Below are 20,857 nucleotides of genomic sequence, written 5' to 3' on the forward strand. Positions count from 1 at the left end.
CCTTTCGTTACAGGCATTGCATCGGACCCCATCCGGCAACGACTGCTGGAAGGGGTCGCCCCCGACCTCCGCGGCCGCAAAGGCCCTGGCGCTCTCCATGAAGGGCCGCCATCCCGTAGTGCGCACACTTACTCCGCTAGCCACATCGGCCCACCCGTCCTACCCCTCGTGGACCCCGGCAAACGGCTTCCCCAGGCCCATCCGTCTACCCTCGTGGACCCCGCAAACGGCCCCCCCCAGCAGCCTCCCCCGCGCACTATGCCTGCGCTGCCCGGCCGCCCACCGCACCCCCTGGGGGTCCCCCACTGTTACTTCTGCGGCCAACAGAAGCAACCCTCGCCAACGCTGCCCGGCCCGCACAGCGACCTGCAAAGCTTGTGGAAAGAAAGGCCACTTTGCAGCGGTGTGTCAGTCCCGGACGGTCGCCGCTATCGCGCCGCCGGTCCCCACGCCTCAGCCGCTCCCTCAATGGGCCCCGCCGTCCGCTTCACAGACCGCTTAGCCATCCTTGGCTACGTAGTCCAAAACGGACTACTGGGACCCGATCACGACCGCATGCACCCCCTCATGGAGCTCCCAATTCCCCACTGCCCCAAGGCCCTCAAACGCTGCCTTGGGTTTTTCTCTTATTACGCCCAGTGGGTCCCGCAATATGCAGACAAGGCCCGGCCACTTATCCAGTCCACACATTTTCCCCTCTCGGCCGAGGCACAACAGGCCTTCGCCTGCATTCGATCTGACATAGCCAGGGCGGGGATGCACGCCGTAGACGAGACTCTGCCTTTCCAAGTAGAGAGCGACGCTTCAGATGTCGCTCTTGCCGCCACGCTGAATCAGGCCGGCAGACCCGTGGCATTCTTTTCACGCACCCTCCACGCCTCCGAAATTCGGCATTCCTCTGTCGAAAAGGAAGCCCAGGCAATCGTTGAAGCGGTGCGGCCTGGAGGCATTACCTGGCCGGCAGGAGATTCACTCTCCTCACGGACCAACGGTCGGTAGCCTTCATGTTCAACAACATGCAGCGGGGGCAAGATCAAGAATGACAAAATCTTGCGGTGGAGAATCGAGCTCTCCACCTTTAACATACGAGATCTTGTATCGCCCCGGCAAGCTCAACGAGCCCCCAGACGCCCTCCTCCCGAGGTACATGTGCCAGTGCACAAGTGAACCAGCTCCGTGCCTTGCACGACAGCCTTTGCCATCCGGGGGTCACTCGCTTGTACCATCTGATCAAGCCCGCAATCTGCCCTACTTCCGTCGAGGGAAGTACGGACAGTCACCAGAGACTGCCAGATCTGTGCGGAGTGCAAGCCGCACTTCTACCGGCCAGATCGCGCGCGGAGCCTGGTGAAGCATCCCGCCCCTTTGAACGAGTCAGCGTGGACTTCAAAGGGCCCCTTCCCTCCACCGACCGCAACACCTACATCCATAGTGTGGTCGATGAATTTTCTAGGTTCCCCTTTGCCATCCCATGCCCAGATATGACGTCTGCCACCGTCATCAAGGCCCTGGATTCCATTTTCGCCCTGTTCGGTTTCCCCGACTATATCCACAGTGACAGGGGATCCTCATTCATGAGCGATGAGCTGCGTCAATTCCTGCTCAGCAGGGGTATCGCCTCCAGCAGGACGACCAGCTACAACCCCCGGGGTAACGGACAGGTAGAGAGGGAGAACGGGACGGTATGGAGGGCCGTCCAGCTGGCCCTACGGTCCAGAAACCTCCCAGCCGCTCGCTGGCAGCAGGTCCTCCCTGACGCGCTCCATTCCATTCGATCACTACTGTGCACCGCAACTAACAGTACACCCCATGAACGTGTTTTTGTCTTCCTTAGGAAGTCCACATCCTGAGTGTCGCTCCCGACTTGGCTCACGACTCGGGCCCAGTCCTTCTCCGTAGGCATGTACGGCATCACAAGGCGGAACCCCTGGTGGACAAAGTAGCGCCTTCTCCACGCCAACCCTCAGTATGCCTACGTGGAGTTCCCCGACGGCCGCCAGGACACAGTCTCCCGCTCCGGGACCTGGCTCCTCAGGTGCCGATCCCATTCCCACACCCCTTCCTGCGCCAACCCCAGCGCCCCCCCTATTCTCCCCATCAGGTCAATCCCCATCCCCTGCCCACCCTGGAGGACCACGGAAGATTGCGGCTTGCTCTCGGAGTCACCCCGCCGCAGCCAGCACCAACACCGCCAGCACATGCACCATCGGGGCCATCGCCGCCTGTGCCGACGTCACCACCACAGCTACGCCAATCACAGCGGAACGTCCGACCACCGATTCGGCTCAACCTGTACCTGCTAACCGGATGGACTCTTGATTTTCCTTGTTGGACCCTCTTGTAAATAGCATCCTTTGTATTAGAGTTACATGTCACCCCCGCCGGACTCATTTTTTACAGGGGGTGAATGTGGTGAGATACCACTGTAGTTATGTGTACTGCAGTAGGGGGATGTATGCCTGCACCTGTAATACAGGTTTCCTCGGTCAGCCCCTGCGGCTAGCTCCGCCCACAGGGAGCTTATGTATAAATGTATGAGAGCTGCTCAGACCCTTAGTCTACTGTTGCAGATGGAGGGACAACATCGTACAGCAATAAAGCCTCTATGGTACTAGTTCTCTCGGCTTGTTATAATTGTTAGCGCCACACTTCTTTCACCCTCCGTTAACTCTAATGCATTTGAAATTCTACTGTCCACATCCGAACTCAAACCAATTACTATTCATCCATTGTGTTTGGGCTTGCTGACTTGCATGTGCTTCTGGTCCACCAAAGTCTCCATTTCAAATTTATCATCCTTGTTTTCAAATCCTTCCATGGATTTTCTACTCCTTATCTCTGTAATCTGCTCTAAAACTTGGGGATCGGTGTTCTCCTCCAATTCTGCCTCTTCCACATTGTCTTTAATCACTTCACTATTGATAGCCTTTGCTTCAGTCCCATGGGCCCTAGGTTCTGAAATTCCCTTCCTAAGGTTTGCATCTATCGACCTGTCTCCTCTTTAAGCTACTCTTTGAAACCTACCTCTTTCACTTGTCCTAATAACCTTGATGTCAAACTGTGTCTGCTATCACCCCTGTGAATCACATTGGGATGATTTACTATATTAATGCCACTCCGTAAAGTTGTTTTGATTGCAAATATTAAAAGCATGTTCAAAAAATGAGAGTTAAACCAGGTAACTGCAGACAAGTCAGTTTGTGTCAGTGGTCAAGAACTTCTAGTGTGGTAGCGGGTTGAAAACCCATTGGTAATTGGTTTCCCAGCCAATCACAGCGTGTGAGTGTGATGATAATAACCTTTTATTGTCACAGTATTAAATCACTGTGAAAAGCCCCTAGTCGCCACATTCCGGCACCTGTTCGGGTAAGCTGGTACGGGAATTGAGCCGTGCTGCTGGCCTTGTTCTGCATCACAAACCAGCTGTCCGGCCCATTGAGCTAAACCAGCCATCCAACCGTAATGAGTTAATGGGCCCTACCAGGGGTCAGAAAAACTGCAGTAAAACCTGCTGCTGAAGCAATCTGAGAACAAGAAGATGGTCGGAAAACATAGAGAGGCTACTCCCCAACTCTGAATTTTCTCCAATGATCTTATTAGATCGATAAAAATGAGTGTTGTGCTACTTTCAAATGGCATTAAGCGATCTCTGACCTCCCTTGCATTCTCCTGCATAGCACTCCTCTGACCAAAACACATTCCTTTCTCTCCAGCATTTCCTCAAATCTTCAACTGAACAGTCATCTGATTGTCCTCTCAAAACCATCACTGCTACCTCGGGGTGCCTGCACTATGACATCATTACTTGATGCCATCTCGTTGCACAATACCAGGTCTGCTACAGTCTGCTGTCTGGCTGGCTCCAAAAAGTGCTGTTCCAAGAAACTATCCCAGAAATATTCTATCAACTCCTCATCTGGCTACCTTTGCCCATCCAACCTTTCCAGCCAGAAGCATGGAGGCGGTGGCATAGTGGTATTGTCACTGGACTAGTAATCCAGAGACCCAGGATGCAATTCTCTGGAAAGATTTGTCAGTGTGGCAGCGATCGGGAACTTCCGCGAGCTTCCCGGCGCTCGGCCGGCGAGGCAGCAACACTATTCAATGTTAACTGGTCCACTTAACAAGGTTCCATTGGCTTCAAGCCGCAAATAAAAACTCGACAGTTGATTCGCCAGGACTGTGCTCTCCAGACCCCTGCTAACAAGGTCGAGCAGCACTTGCACAGCCAACCCATTCAGCTCGCAGGCCATGGCACTGAGAACGACCGGCCCCAAGGCTTGGAGGCTCCGAGATACGGTGTAGGCCAGGAGGGACGTCCTGTTCCGATGGGAGGGTGAGCTACAGGGCAGCCAGAGCTGCCTGGAGACTAAGTGCAGCAGCTGCCAGCTTGTGCAGTGTGACCAGGAGGACTGGCCTCCAGTGCCACAAGATGGTCAACAAACTACACCAGGCAGCACAGGTGAGTTAACCCCTCTCACGAACCACACCGCACCCCCCCACCCCCACCCCCCAAGGCGATCAGCCCACCCTTCACCCCCTTCACCCAAACCCTCCCATCACCCTTCCTCTCCACCCCTTCTTTCACCCCAACCCTCCCAGCACCCCAAACCTCCCTTCACACAACACCAAACTTCCTCATGTGGCTAACGATGCTCTCTCTCTGTCTCCACAGGAGAAGCTCTCCCACTATCGCGGAAGGGGGTACCAGACCAGCGGAGGGGTGGCAGACATAAGAACTCTCACGACCTTTGAGAAACGGCCCTGGAGTTACGGTGGTGGCCGAGAACAGAACGGTCACCAATGCGGAGGTCGCGCACATCGCAGAGTTGAGGATCCACTGGTCCTACCCGAATGGACTGTCACAGGCCAGTTTTTATTGTCATACAACTGGCCCATTCCTCCCACTGACCACGTGTTCAGTTTGCCGCAGATCCTCCAGCCGGCCAATTATAAATAGAGTCTTTGAGGGGGTTTCCTGACCTTTGCCGAGAGGCTCAGTTCTGTTGTCTGGGTTGCTTTCCCAGGCTCGACATTGACTACCATGACAGGTACCTCTTCTATTCCAGGCTGTTCATCATTATTTGCTGCCACAGATGTATCAGTTGTGTCTCTTACGTGTTGATCGGGCACTTCGATGTTTACAGATTCGGAAACATTTCTTGATGGCTGATGCGACCATCAATTCACACGAGACGGAGAGTTGAAGTGAGCAGTGGTTTTAATCAGCTAGAACTGTGCTTGCCTGCGACTGCTCTATACTGAGAGCCGCCTGCAGGGCAGCAGATCTATATTCCTCCCCCGAGGGGGTGGAGCCAGGGGCAGAGCCCACAAGGGCACCAACATGATACAATGCGATGTAATGTAATAGAATGGTCCATAGGTGGAACCCACAAGGGCAACAACATAGTACAATGCAATACAGTGGTGAATGGTTGCCGTAATACATTCACCACATTCACCCTCTGTTAAAAAATTGAAGTCCAGCGTCGGTGAAGTGGTTCACAGGTTGAGTCTGTCCAGTGCCTTGATCGTGCGCTGCGATTGCCTGAGCTCTGGTTTTGCTGAGAGCACGGGTGTTGAACTCTTCGATGCGGGCATGGGTGTTGAACTTGTCGATGCGGGCACGGGTGTTGAACTCGTCGATGTGGGCACGGGTGTTGAACTCATCGATGTGGGCACGGGTGTTGACTCCGGGAGCATGTCTTCTGGAGCTTCATCCTTGTAGGTCGGCGATGGGGGGGGGGGGTGTAGGCCATGCAGGGGCGGGGGCGCTGTTCATTGTAGGTTGGGGTTTGTAGGGGATCCTGCGGGTGCCAGGTCCCGAAGGGAGACTGTGTCTTGTCGGCCATCGTGATCTGCCATGTAGGCATACTGGGAATTGGCGTGAAGGAGCTGTACCCTCTCGACCAGGGGGTTGGACTTATGGCTCCTCGCGTGTTTTCGAAGGAGTACAGGCTCCGGTGTCGTCAGCCAGGCCGGAAGTGAGACCCCGGAGATGGATTTCCAAGGGAAAACAAATAGGCGGTCATGAGGGGTTTCGTTTGTGGCTGTGCAAAGGAGTGACCTCATGGAGTGGAGCGCGTCGGGGAGGACCTCCTGCCAGCGGGAAACTGGGAGACTCCTGGACCGTAGGGCCAGGAGGTCGGCCATCCATACCGTCGCGTTCTCCCTCTCCACCTGTCCGTTTCCCCGGGGGGTTGTAACTGGTAGTCCTGCTCGAGGTGATGCCTTTACCGAGCAGGTACTGATGCAGTTCCTCGCTCATAAACGAGGAGTCCCGGTCACTGTGGATGTAAGTGGGGAAACCGAACAGGGTGAAGATACTATGCAGGGCCTTAATGACAGTGGCCGCGGTCATGTCGGGGCATGGGATTGCAAAGGGGAAGCAGGAGTACTCGTCAACAACGTTGAGAAAATGCGCGTTGCGGTCGGTAGAGGGGAGGGGCCCTTTGAAGTCGATGCTGAGGCACTCAAAGGGCCGGGATGCCTTTACCAGGTGGGCCTTGTCTGGTCGATAAAAGTGCGGCTAACACTTTGGCGTTGTTGCTCGTTTGCTAAGTGTGCTTTTCACTTATTGGCTCTGTTTTATAACCTTGCTCTAGAGTCGCCAGGTATCTTTATGATACCACCACGAGGTTCAAGTTCAAGTGCTGATCAATAACTCAATACACCAGTTAGTAAGGTTCAAATCATTTATTATATACACAGTCAATCGCTACTCATGCATAAAATACTACAGAACTAGACTATTTCTACCACTAAAGGCCAATACTTAGCTTTGGAAAAGGAACCCACTGGATCGGGGAACAATGGCCTCTCGTTCGATCCTGAGACTGCAGGCTTCCAGCTGGTATGGACTAAGGTTTAGGAGCCTATCTCGTAGTGTGCGCTGACTGGACACTTACTTGTTGGTGCAGCTGCTAGGCAGGTCCTCTGCAAGGGTTGTTTCGAGCTGCTGGGAGACCCTGCCAAGAAGACCGAATTGAACTTGGGGACTCTACTTTATAGTCCCCAGGGGCTTCGCGCCCTTTTGGGCGGACCCCGTACCTGGTTCCAATTGATTGGACCATGTTCCAATCGATTGGTTTGATTTCCCCAATACTGGGGCTGTTCCCTGATCGCTGGGAGGTTCCTAAGTGTCCGTTGGCTTCTTTTGTTGGCTCCTGCTGGCGCCGAGGAGTCTGGCTTTGACTCGACTATCTTAACTGTTGCTATTGTTCCGGGGATCGCTCATCAATATGCAGATGGTCGTCAGTTTCAGTGCTGTCTGCTTTTCTGCGAGTCTATATACAGGAAGATTGGCATTCTGCTTGCTTCCCTGTACCTGTCCATTTTTCCCTGCGTTCTTAGCGAATCTCCATTTTAAAGTCGGGAAGTGGCCAACCCAGGTGGCTACACAGTCCCTGGTCATGGCCCTGACCACCTCGGTGGAGTAGGGCAGGTTGCGGGCCTTGATGTAATGGAGAAGCCAGGTGACCCCTGGGTTGCAGAGGTCATTGTGGATGGCCTGGAGTAGGTCATCTTGCGCGCTGGCACATGTGCCGCGGGACAAGGCATTTGGGGGCTCATTGAGCTTCCCAGGGCAATACACGATATCGTAATATAGTGGAGAGTTCGATCCTCCACCTCAAGATTTTATCATTCTTGATCTTGCCCCGCAGTGTATTGTCGAACATGAAGGCTACCGACCATTGCTCGGTGACGAGGGTGAACCTCCTACCAACGAGGTAGTGCCTCCAATGCCGCACAGCTTCCACAATGGCTTGAGCTTCTTTTTCGACTGAGGAGTGTTGAATCTCGGAGGCGTTGAGGGTATGGGAGAAAAAGGCGACGGGCCTGTCTGCCTGGTTAAGGGTAGCGGCGTGGACGACCTATGACGCTTCGCTCTCCACCTGGAAGGGGACGGACTCGTCCACGCGCGCATCATGACTTTGGCAATATCGGCCTTGATGCAGCTGAAGGCCTGGCAGGCCTCAGCCGTCAGTGGGAAGATGTGGCTTTGATCAGTGGGGGGCGGGCTTTGTCCGCATAGTTGGGGACCCACAGGGCATAATAGGAAAAGAACCAGAGCATCTTTTCAGGGCCTTGGGCAGTGGGGGAGGGGGAGTTGGAGGAAGGGCGCATGCGATCGGGGTCGGGCCTTAGGACTCCGTTTCCCACGACATAGCCGAGGAATGCTAGTCTGGTTGTGCGGAAAAACTCATTTCTCCTTGTTATAAGTAGGTTGAGGGCTTGGGCATTTGGAGAAATTTCTGAAGGTTGGCGTCGTGGTCCTGCTGGTCGTGGCGCAGATGGTGACGTTTGTCCAAGTATGGAAATGTGGCCTACAGCCCGTACTGGTCCACCATTCGGTCCATCGTTCTTTGGAAGACCGAGACCGCGTTGGTGATGCCGAAGGGGAAGTGGAGGAGGCAGCCGTCTGCCTCAAAGGCCATGTAGTGGCGGTCCTCCGGGCGGATTGAGAGCTGGTGGTATGCAGACTTCAGATCTACTGTGGAGAACACCCGGAAGTGTGCAATCTGATTCACAATGTCTGCTATCCGGGGAAGGGAGTACGCATCGAGATGCATGTACCGGTTTATGGTTTAGCTGTAATCCAGAACCATCTGGTTCTTCTCCCCAGTCCTGACAACCACCACCTGGGCTCTCCAGTGGCTATTACTGGCCTCGATGAACCCTCCCTCAAGAGCCGCTGGACCTCGGACTTGATAAAAGTCCTGTCCTGGTTGCAGTCCCGCCTGCTCCTGGTGGCGATGGGTTTACAATCAGCGGTGAGGTTCGCGAAGAGCGGGGCAGAGAGTCGACCTTTATGGTCGCGAGGCTACATACGGTGAGAGGGGGTAGGGGCCTGCCGAACTTCAGGGTCAGGCTCCTCAGGTTTGCACTGGAAGTCCAGTCCCAACAGGAGAGGAGCGCAGAGATCAGGGGAGGACATAGAGTTAAAATTGGCGAACTCGGCGCCCTGTATCGCGAGGTTCGTGACACAGTATCCCTGGATCTGCACTAAATGCGATCCGAATCGAGGGAGATTGTTTGGAATGCGGGGGCAAATTCGGAGAGAACAGCGCCTTACCGTGTCTGGGTGTACGAAGCACTCCCGTGCTCCCGGAGTCAAACAGACAGGGCGTTTCGTACCCATTGACCCGGACGGTCATCATAGAGTTCCGGAGGTACTTGGGGCGTGACTGGTCGAGAGTGACCGCGCCGAGTTGAGGGTGGTCGACGTGGTCGGAGGTAGTGGGATGGTCCCAAGATGGCTGCCCCCGTCGGTCGCACGTGTCGGGCGGCGATGAAGGTGGCGACCAAGATGGCAGCCCCCGTGAGTTGCACGTGTTGGGTAGAGTCAAAGATGGCTGCCCCCACGGACAATATGAGGCAGATGACACGTCCGAAGGGGCGGAGCCAGCAGGCTAGCAGCCACGCTGCGGGGTCTGTGGGCCTGTGAGTCTGAAGGTCGGGCCTGTGATTTAGAGGTTTTGGATCTGGCCAGGCAAAACTTGGCAAAGTGTCCTTTCTGCCGCAGTCGCTACAGGTCGTGTTCCGAGCCGGGCAGCGCTGCCTCGGGTGCTGATGCTGGCCGCAGAAATAGCAGGGCAGCCCCCCGGGTTGGGCGGGCAGCCGCGTGGCACAGGTCTGCGGCACCACTGGTCGGTGTGTCCACGAGGGGGTCGCGTGGTCGGAGGGGACAGCGTTGAGTCTCTGGAACGCTACTTCTAGGGAGGTGGACAGTTTATTACCCTCTCTTCTAGGTCGAGGGCGCTCTTCTCGAGCAACACTGTCTGATGTTGTTGGACCGGATTCCAGCCACATAGGCGTCCCGGATGGCGAGTTCCATGTGTTGTACGGCCATGACGCCTTGTAGTTGCAGTGTGGGCCTTCGCTCGAGTAGCTTTCAGGTCGCGTAGGTACCCTCCAGCGATTCCCCGGGCATTGGCGCAAGTGGTGAGGAGATGCCGCGTGAACACTTCGTTCACCGGCCTCACGTATTGCCTTTTCAGGATCGCAACCACATCTGCGTACGTTGTCGTTTCCCCTCGATCTACGCGGAGATTCTGGTGGCTCACCCAGGCGTGGAGTGCATCACCTTAAACTGTATCAAGTTCATCCTTGCACAAGAGGAGGTCCCGTTTACCCTGCGCAGTGCCTTATTCCATACTCCCCAATTGATCTCCCCTCCCAACTCCGCTTTAATTTCTCCTTGATCTTCACCACCCGCTCGCTTCTTGATCCCCCAGCCACTTGTGTAATACCCCATTTTCCCTCCCCTTCCACATCAGAAGCAGCAGTCTCTCCAGCAGACGTGTAATCCGGCAACCATAGGGAACGCCGTCCAAAATCTTTCGTGCAAAGTCCCTAACCTGCAGATATCTGAACTCGCTCCCCTCAGCATCTCTCACCTCTCCCTTAGCTCCTTCAGACTGGTGAACCCTTCCACCAAAACAGAGATCCCTCCCCTTGACCAGCCCCATTTCCCTCCACCGCCGAATACACTATCCATCCCCCCCAGCTCAAACCCATGATTCTCGCACAGCTGCGTAGCATCGACATCCCTTCCACCCTAAAATGCCTCCACTCTGATTCCATATCTTCACTGTGGACTGCACCACCGGACTCCTTGAATACCTACTCGGAGCCATGGGCAACGCTGCCGTTACCATAGCCCTCAAACTAAACCCCTTACAAGATTCCTCCTCCATCCTACCCCTCAACCCCTTCTCCTTCCCACCACCGCCATATTATGTTCACATTCGCCACCCATAATAATGAAGCAAGTTCGGCAACGCCAACCCACCCTGCTGTCCTCTGCCTCTGTACCAGGGACCTCCCCACCCTCGGCACCTTCCCCACCCATACAAAGTCAGAAATGATCGTGTCCACTTTCTGAAAAAAGGCCTTCGGTAATAAAGATAGGGAGAGCTGAAGAGATAAACAAGAACCTCAGCAGAATATTCATTTTCACCACTTGGACCCTCCCCGTCAGCGATAAGTGCAGTGTATCCCACCTCTTAAGATCCTCCCTAGACTCCTCCACCACTTTGTTAAGTTCCACTTATGGAGCCCCATCCATTCCCTCGTTACCTGAATCTACAATACCTAAACCTATCCCTCGCTGCTATAAATGGCATCTCCCCTACATGACCCACTGGGCCAGCTCAACGGCGGTGAAGTTTACTGGAGGTAGCAGTCGGCATCGCCATCGGGGGTAGCAGCATGGTTGGGTGACCTGTACAACTTCTGCGGTTAGAGAGATAAAGTTGAGTTCAGGGGCTCATCAGGAGAGTTTGAGGTAAGATGTTTGTGACTGTGTTTGAGGAGCTGTTCGTCGCAGGGGATTGGGTGGTGGGGGTTGGGGAGGAGGATGCAAAAGAGGGAAAATGTGTACAGACTATAGCTGATTGCTGGGAAGTATGTTTCCCGGGGTGTTTAGTTGCTGTAACCTGCTTTGATACATGTTTGTAATAAAATACATTTTTAAAAAATATATAAGGAGTCTGTGAAAACGTGATCATGACCATCATCGAGAGCCCTGGTACCGAGGTAATGGTGTCCATGGACGTGGAGAAGGGTAGAGTGGCGGTTCCTTTTTGAGGTCCTGGGAAGTTGAGGTTTGGGCCAATGTATGTGGCATGGGTGTGCCTGTTATATGTGGCACCAATGGCAAGCGGGCGGACCAATGACATGGGTTCATGGAACTTTGAACTGCACAGGGGAACAAGGCTGTTGTTTGCGCTAGCTATAGAGCATCTGGCAATGGCTCTTAAGGGATCATCAGGGGTGGCAAGGAATTATGAGTGGACGAAGCGAGCATCGGGTGTTGCTGTACGTGGACGGCCTACTACTGTATGTTTAGTGCCTGCTGGAGAGCATGGAGAGGATCATGGCCTGGTGGGGAAGTTGGGGTGTTCTCAGGATTATAAACTAAATGTAAGAAAAAAGCAAAGTGTTCCCTGTGAACGAGTTGGGTCGACGAACCAATCTAGGGGGGATGCCATTTAAAGTGGCCGGGGGCAGGTTTCGATACCTGGGGATTCCGGTAGCGAGAGAATGGACGGTGCTACATAAATGGAATTTAACACAAACTGGTGGAGGAGGTTAGGGAGGATCTGAAGAGGTGGCCACGCTGCACTTGACATTGGCCAGGGAGGATCCAAGTGTTGAAGATGAACATTTTTCACTGTCCGTGTGGAGTTTGCACACTCTCCTCCCGGGTTGCGTGGGTTTCGCCCCCACAACCCAAAGATGTGCCACGGTAGGTGGATTGGCCATATCTTTCTATTAAAACAGTAAAATATATACAAGGCCAAACGTTACAAATACTAATTTTGTGTTGGAGAAACAGGGTACCCTCCACTATGTACCAATGTGCGGGGGGGATACTCTGATTATTAAACAGTTCACAACACAGTTCAACAAAAAACAAATGGTACAAGCACAGGCTAAATTGCCCTTAATTGTAAAAATGAATTGGGAACTTAAATTTATTTTTTAAAAGATAAACATTTTGCTGAGGTTTCTGTTCATATTCCACACACTCCCGATCTTTGTACCGAAGTCCTTCTTTCGAAATTAGTATGATTATTTCAGACTTTGTATGGGTAAGGCGGGTGCACATGATATAGAGGACACTGTTACGAGACACAGAGGCAGAAGGGAGCGTTGGCGTTGCCCGAACCTGCTACATTATGACAGGGCGGCAAAAGTGGAGAAGGTGAGGCGATGGTGGGAAGAAGAGGCAGAATGGGTTAGGAATGGAGGAGGAATTCTGTAGAGAGTCCAACCTGAGGAGGAAATGGTGATGGCGTCATTGCCAATGGCACCAAGGAAACACCCGGAGAGCTTTGTAGTGAAGTCCACGGTGAAGGTCTGGATTCAGCTGAGGAGGCACTTTAGGATAATAGGGATGTCAGTGTTAACAGCCGTTGTGCGAAAACCACGGTTTTTGAGCAGAGCGGGGTAGATGGCATGTATAGGAAGTGGAGAGATGATGGGCCTGGTTAAGGTGAGGGATTTGTACCTGGAAGAAGGGTTTGCCAGGATAGTGAAAATATGGAACTTCCCCAAAATGCTTCAGATTCTGGTGCTGTAAAAATTTGAAGAATAAAACTAGTAGTTTTTTGCACTCCTTCACCCTAAAAATACTGGAGGCTAATTTGGACAACCCCATAAAACAGGCACTGGCATCATGATGCAATATCCTGGCCCCCCTTAATTGCAATTCAGGCAACAAGCCAACACTCCTGTTTTGCTCATTTCTATGCTCTGTATTCAGCCTGTGTTCAGCCAGTGCCAAGTATGCTGTTAACTGATTGGATGCTTCAGAAGGGGACTAATATTGCGAGTTGCTAGCATGACTTAAAGCTCGCCCACATTTCTTAAGCCAACCGGCAGTTTTAAACGGAAACTGTATTGTATCTGGTACAGTTGCAGGCAGTTGTACTGGAAATGTATCTGATATGGATAACAGTGAGGAATAGCACAACAGGGGGGAGAGAGTGCTGCGCTGGAGATCTTGATGGAGGAATTGGAAAGCAAAACAACTGTATCCTCAAGAGACCAGAAGGCCTTCTATGCTCAACAGGCTTTAGGAACAAATAAGAGATTATTGCCAGGAGTGTCGAGTATCTGAATGGGGTGAAACAAGAAACTCACTGGTCTCACATGAATGGTCAAGTCAGTGGATATATCCTCAAATGCCATAAGCTATCAACTGCACACCTAGCCTTTATCCCAACTCCACCTCCATCTTCCAGCAGCTTGTCCTAATCTACGTTCCCACTCTCAGTTACGCAGTATTTGAAGGGGAATACTTACTGTGTAATTCAATTGTTTGGTATTGAGGGAGGACAGATGACCTTTTACAATATTGGTCTCCTTACTTGAGAAAGGACGTACTGGCGCTGGAGGGTGTGCAGAGGAGATTCACTAGGTTAATCCCAGAGTTGAAGGGGTTGGATTATGAGGAGAGTTGAGTAGACTGGGACTGTACTCGTTGGAATTTAGAAGGATGAGGGGGGACCTTATAGAAACATTTAAATTATGAAGGGAATAGATAGGATAGATGCGGGCAGGTTGTTTCCACTGGCGGGTGACGGCAGAACTAGGGGGCATAGCCTCAAAATAAGGGGAAGTAGATTTAGGACTGAGTTTAGGAGGAACTTCTTCACCCAAAGGGTTGTGAATCTATGGAATTCCTTGCCCAGTGAAGCAGTTGAGGCTCCTTCATTACATGTTTTTAAGGTAAAGATAGATAGTTTTTTGAAGAATAAAGGGATTAAGGGTTATGGCGTTCAGGCCGGAAAGTGGAGCTGAGTCCACAAAAGATCAGCCATGATCTAATTGAATGGCGGAGCAGGCTCGAGGGGCCAGATGGCCTACTCCTGCTCCTAGTTCTTATGTTCTTATGTTCTTATGTATTTGATTATGTGTGTCTGTTAACTATTTTCTGTGCTGTTAGTCAAGCATGGGTGTATTACATGAGAAAGAGGAACTAAACTGTAAATTAAAGCTCAAAATTTGTGGTGCAGACATTTAAAACCATTGTAAATAAACTCCAGTTCATATGTAGAAACTAGTGTAATCTCTGCATGCCACTAAGGCACAAAATATGTCTAATTCGCAAATATCTGGGAGAAACTGGTTTGTGCAAAAGTCTTGAAGACAGCAAAAGATCATTCCTTACAGATTTTTGCAGCTGATGTAGCCCTGATTCAAGCTGATATTTTGCTAACCAAGGTCTCTGGCCTCCACTGGGAATTTCCTTGAAAGGGACACAGAGATTGACCTGCTACATCTGGTGAAGGCCTCGTCAGGTAACCTAATAAAGTCAAATTACTTTGGTTAAATTTTTAAAAATTTAAGGGCCATGGGAGTTAATTTTTTTTAACAGATTAATATTGCTGGTAGTCAGGGATTCAATTACCTCCACTATCAAGTAACCTTGGCACCAAATACAAGTGATTCGCCTCACTCCATCAGAAAACATGAACCATTAACTCTAATAATATCAAAATGTACAAAGCTGGAAAGATTGGACCTACAGTACAATTAATGTAAATTAGAGCCATTGTATAAGTGATTGCATTTCACAAGAAGTCGACTCATATATTGTCCATTTCCTAACACAGAACATGAAAATTTTCAAGTGCGCAAGGTTTCGCTGCATGGTGCAAGTACGCAAACCATAGAATTAGGTAAAAGTTTTATATTTTTCCATTGGGATCTCACTGTATCTCCCGACTCTTTCTTTGTGAGTAGTAGGTTTGGAAAAGCTAAAAATTGCAATTGTCGATATTCACCAAAACCTGCTTAAAATGTTCAGATCACGTTTCTCAGTATTTTTTCAAGACGCATTTTAAAATCATACCACCAACATTTATTTTCAGTATATTTCAGATAAGAAATGTTTATATGAATCAAATGTATTTTCAGTTGCTGCGGTGCTCCCACATGTTGAAATTTTCTTCAGTGCTCTGTCCCTGAGATCGCTGTCTTCTACCATCACAATGTTACTCCTGGTGTATCCAGATCCATAATGCATCTTTTGAGGTCCCACCTCCTCTCCCAAGTCAAACAGTGAATGGTCCCAAACTGGAAAATTTCTTCAATTTTGTTTCCAATTTTCACAGTCCCTCACCATTACATTGCCCATCTCCTTCTCTTCCTTTTCTTCTTCAACTTCCCTGGATTCTACAGCCACCCTGACTACACTTTTTCCCAGCTCGTGTCCTGTAAACACTATTCTTTTTCTGAAGTTTCTATCACCCCTCCTGATGATGCCGCCTTATCTACTGATGCTTCACATATGTCTTTCATTATCTTGAATCGAGAATTGTTCTCCACTATGGTTGACAGGGCCCTGAATTCTGTCCATTGTTTTATCATAGTTCAACTCTCTCCCCTTCCCCTCTCACAGAAAAACATTAAGCGTCCTCTTACCCTCACATCACTCCCAGAAATGTTTGTATTTAACAGATCATCTTCTGATATTTTCACCACTTCTGACATGATGTCACCACCAAACACCACATTTTCCTCTACTTTCAACACTGCAAAGTGATCAATCCCTGTGTGACACCATGGTGATTGTTCTGTCATCCCAAACATATCCTCCCCTTCCAATGGCCCTTCTCATACAAGCACAAGGGATACAACATCTTCCCTTTTGCCTCCTCCCTTCTCATCATCCAAGGCCCAAAGTAATCCTTTCAGGTGAAACAGCAATTTAATTATACATCTTTCAATTTTGCATACTACATTCACTGCTTGCAGTCTGCTGTAAACTGTGGAGACCAAACACAGATTGGTGACTGCTTTATGGACAAGCCTCTCCATTCAGTCCTCTTGCATGACCTTGTGTTCTGGTCACCCGTCATTTAATTCTCAACCCACTCACACTCTGACCTTTCTGTCATTGGCTTCCTTTACTAATGGAACTTGATATAAACTCCTTTCCAATTACACTTCCTCTTAGACCCATTCTTTATTTATAAATCACATGGAATCTAGGGTGAGGTAGCCAATTGGATACAGAATTAGCTTGGCGACTGAAGCCAAAGGGTGGTTACGGAGGGTTGTTTTTCAAACTGGAGGCATGTGACCAGCGGTGTGCCTCAGGGGTCGGTGCTGGGTCCACTGTTATTTTTTATATATATATATATATATATTAATGATTTGGATGAGAATGTAGGAGGCATGGTTAGTAAGTTTGCAGATTGCACCACCTGAATCACCTGAGGAAGGAGCAGTGCTCCTAAAGCTAGTGTTTGAAACAAACATGTTGGACTTTAACCTGGTGTTGTAAGACTTCTTACTGTGTCTTTTCCCAAAGGTAATGGGGTCTAGAACGAGAGGGCATAGGTTTAAGGTGAAAGGGGAGAGATACAAAAGAGATCAGAGGGGAAATTGTTTCACAGAGGGTGGTGAGCATCTGGAACGGGCTGCCAGAGGCAATAGTAGAGGCGGGTACAATTTTTTCCTTTAAAAAGCAGTTAGACAGTTACATGGGCAGGGTTGGTATGGAGGGATATGGGCCAAATGCGGGCAAGTGGGACTAGCTTAGTGATAGAAACTGGGTGACATGGACAAGTTGTGCCGAAGGGCCTGTTTCCACACTGTAACCAACTAACATTACCATCTCTTGCCTTGCGTCACCTGTTTTTCAATTAATCTCACCTGCCTTCCACTCAATACTACCTTCACTTTGGTCCTTTCTTCTTCACTTCCCACCACAGCCGTTCCCTGTCTCTGTACTTTCTTGAAACCATCATCAGCTTTATCAGTTCTGAAGTATGGTCATCATCTTGAAACTCTGCCCAAAATGGTCCTAGTCCCACAGAGACTAGGACCATTTTGAAAGTTGAGGTGGAGAGGTTGACCATAGAGCATACGACCATCAGACATAGGAGCAGAAGTAGGCCATTAGACCCATCGAGTCTGTTCCATCATTCATGAGATTGTGACTTGACCATCTTATCACAATGGCCCTTGAATCTTTTGCTGATTAAAAACCTGTCTGTCTCAGACTTGAACATACTTGACCACCAGCCTCTACAGCTCTCTGCAGTAAAAAATTCCACGGATTCACTACCCTGTGAGAGAGGAAATTCCTCCCCATCTCTGTCTTAAATAGGCGATGGGTAACTCTGAGATCATGCCCTCTGGCCCCAGACTTTCTCACTTACTTAACCTGTCTATATTTCTCTGTGGGCTCTTTGTGCCATCCTCACAAAGGATTTCCACCTATTTCTGTACCATCTCCAAATTTGGCAATTGTGCATTCACTTCCCACATCCAAGTTATTTGTATTGGAAATAATTGTGGCCCCAGTGACTACATTAGTTAAATTTTGCTATCCTGAAAATGCCCATCTTACCCCAACTCTCTGTCTTCCATTACTTGGACAATCCTCAATCCATGCTAATATACTACTCCCACCACCCATGGGCTCTTGCGTTATTAAGTAGCCATTGGTGTGGGACCTTATAAATGCTTTTTGGAAATCCCAAGTATATTACATCTACTGATTCCACTTTATCTATCCTGGTCGAAGAATTCAATAAATTTGTCAGGCGTGATTTTCCCTTCATGAAGCTATGCTGGCTCTGCTTGATTATAAAATATATTTTTTAATGTTCTGCTATTACAGCAGAGTGGGGCGGTTGGGGAAAATTCTGAAAACAAAACAAAGATCCAACTCAAATATTGACAGAATACTATTCAAAGGTATTTCAAAGCAAAGAATTTGGACAAAATGGATAATAAGCCAAAGAAGGAGCTTTTAAGAAGGTAGAGTTCTGACTTTCTTTTTCAGAGGAGAAGCAGATTTTGCAGAGTGATGCCCACATACAGACTGAAGAGATAAAAGAACTGTGGCAGGGTCCAGGTAAGTTTTATTTTAGAGCTATAGGGAAAATGCAAGGAAGTGGGACTCGCTGAGTTGCTCCTGGAAAAAGTTGGCACGGACATGCCAGTAAACAGAATCCTTCTGCGCAGTCATCATTGTGAGTCCATAATTTCTAATCTAGTTGTGGCCCATTTAAGGGAGCCTAATATCGTAGCTTGCCATTATTGGTATTTTTGTAACACCTCATATGCTCTTCTCTTAAAATTGTTCATTAAAATTACTCCTTAAAATTGAATATGATTGCCACTGTTGATTTCAAATAGATGGGTAGATTTTTCAATAGACAGCTCTCTACCATTGTGCTGGTGCAGTTTACTCTTCCTAGTCTGCTAGAATTATTCAACTAGAACTGATAATACATAGAGATGGAATCGCATTTTTAAAAAACATAATGTGTCTCAATTAATTTCAGAGGAGAAAATTATTCTGCAACAGAGTGAAACAGTACCTGAAAACAACCAACAAACAGATATTCTAAAATTGTCTAGCAATGAAACTGGTATTACCATCTATGTTACTAAAAATATGTATCATCTTTAATGGTCAGTGTGATTGCAAGATGTTTGTGTGTTTTTAATATTCTTGATTGATCGGATGATTATTCCTCCCTGACAGACAGTCACAACATCTCACCCATAAGTCTCTGGTTAATTAATAGTCTCTTCCCGCTCCCTGAAATGGTGATCCCATCCCATACCCTGCATTATACATGGGGTGGGGAGCGGCTGACTCATAATTTTAAAATGCAGGCTGATACTCTGTGGGCATTCAAATTTCACCATTGCAACTGGTGGAATTTAGATGCAATCAATGAAAAATCTAGAATAATAAACAAAACCTCAGTAATGGTGACCATGAAATTATCATCGATTTTTGTAAAAACTCATCTGGTTCACTATTATCCTTTAGGGAAGTAAATCTGCCATCCTTATCTGATCTGCCCTACATCAGACTCCAGATCCACAGAAATGAAGTTGACTCTTAACTACCCTCTGAAATGACCTAGCAAGTCACTCAGTTAAAGGAAATTAAGGAAGACTGGCCTTAATAACGTAACTTCTAAATACTGGGTGCCTGTACATAAATTGTGCCAAGCGAGGGACAGGAAGCAGGACTGATGGAGGGGGGTGTGGGTGGGGGGCTGGTGAAGAGAGAAGATGTGAGGACGAGACCAAGGAGGCAGATAAAAGAGGAAGGTAAGGCAAAGGCAGTACAGGATGGGGAAGACAAGAGGAGAAGAAGAGATGGAGGCAGGACTAGCCTCCAGATTTTCATTGAACCCAGGACTCCAGAGCATTACCCTGGGTCTTTGGATTATTAGTCTGGTGATAATACCACTGCGCCATCGTCTCCCTATGAATGAAAGAGCAATTCAAAAATAATATCTGATATGCTTGCGGACCTCTCCCCAATAAGGAATAAAGGTGCTGGTTGGTCATTGTCCGATGCCGGTATCGATACAGCAGAGAATGAAGCGTCAAGGGAGAAATGGTTTGGCGGCCAGTATCTGAAGGCTAACCTCGCCACAAAAGTTCTGACAACAGAAAAACAGTCAAGAGGGAGATTCACGTCACGATAACTAACCGGCCTTCGCCAAAAGGGAAGTTTGACAAATCCCTGCATTCAACAGAGTAAACAGAATGCGCTTGGTCTCAAAGAAGAATAAATGCAGACAAAATAATAGAATTAGACCTGACTATGGGGGACCGTCTTCAAACATAGCAAAGTCAAACCTAACTTTACCACCCACAATCTCAACACCTCATCCCATTCTGACTCTGCTCACCCTTCCCCTAGGTTACAAAAGGATAAAGAAAGTCCCACATACAAAATCCAACCTTATTCATTAAATAATTGACAGTGCAAGACATCACACCCAAGAATTCACTTCACTGCAAGCAGATAAAATAACAACATTAATAGACAACATAATCAACAACATGATCGAGAGTAAAGTCCGGGATCACAACTGAGAAGTGCGGTAGTCATCTGCATAAAAGATCACTCCACTGGTGCACAAAAGAAATAGGCATCAAGGATAAAGCAGGAACTATAATAGAATGCATTCTTCAGATATTCTCAGGATTCAAAAATTGGAACACAAGTTTCATTACTTCCAGCCTGCCAACCCCACCGGGCCCAGGCAGTCAACAATCGAGGCTCCCACAGAAGGGGGATGGTCCAGCCAGCTCAGGCAGTCCCCACCCCTCTCAGCTGACACCAGGAATAAGGCCAGACAGAACCAGGGGTAGGGGGGCCACCCCAAACTCAAGCTTCGAAGACAGGATTAAATGTGCTCCATTGAATTTGAACTGCCTCGCCTCCAGATCAAGATTCCCAAAACATGGTCGCTCATTTTCAAATTCAGCTAGGAACCTCTCCACCATCTCATTTGAGACACCAGGCCCAGCAGAGCTCCTTGCCGGCCTCCCTCATTCTTGTCTGTACCCC

The 20,857-nt window shown here is 49.3% G+C and overlaps 1 protein-coding gene across 1 annotated transcript in view; it reads left to right on the forward strand.

Moving 5' to 3' along the window:
* LOC119978332 overlaps positions 1-20,857 on the forward strand; it is a 198,672-nt gene that overhangs the window by 47,821 nt on the left and 129,994 nt on the right. Inside the window, exons 9-11 of the mRNA XM_038819897.1 lie at positions 15,129-15,194; positions 18,314-18,385; positions 18,819-18,905. Coding sequence (XP_038675825.1) covers positions 15,129-15,194; positions 18,314-18,385; positions 18,819-18,905 — 225 coding nt within the window. The remainder of the gene's footprint in view (positions 1-15,128; positions 15,195-18,313; positions 18,386-18,818; positions 18,906-20,857) is intronic.

This window comes from Scyliorhinus canicula, chromosome 1 (genome assembly GCF_902713615.1).
Source record: "Scyliorhinus canicula chromosome 1, sScyCan1.1, whole genome shotgun sequence".
NCBI classification, from domain to species: domain Eukaryota; kingdom Metazoa; phylum Chordata; class Chondrichthyes; order Carcharhiniformes; family Scyliorhinidae; genus Scyliorhinus; species Scyliorhinus canicula.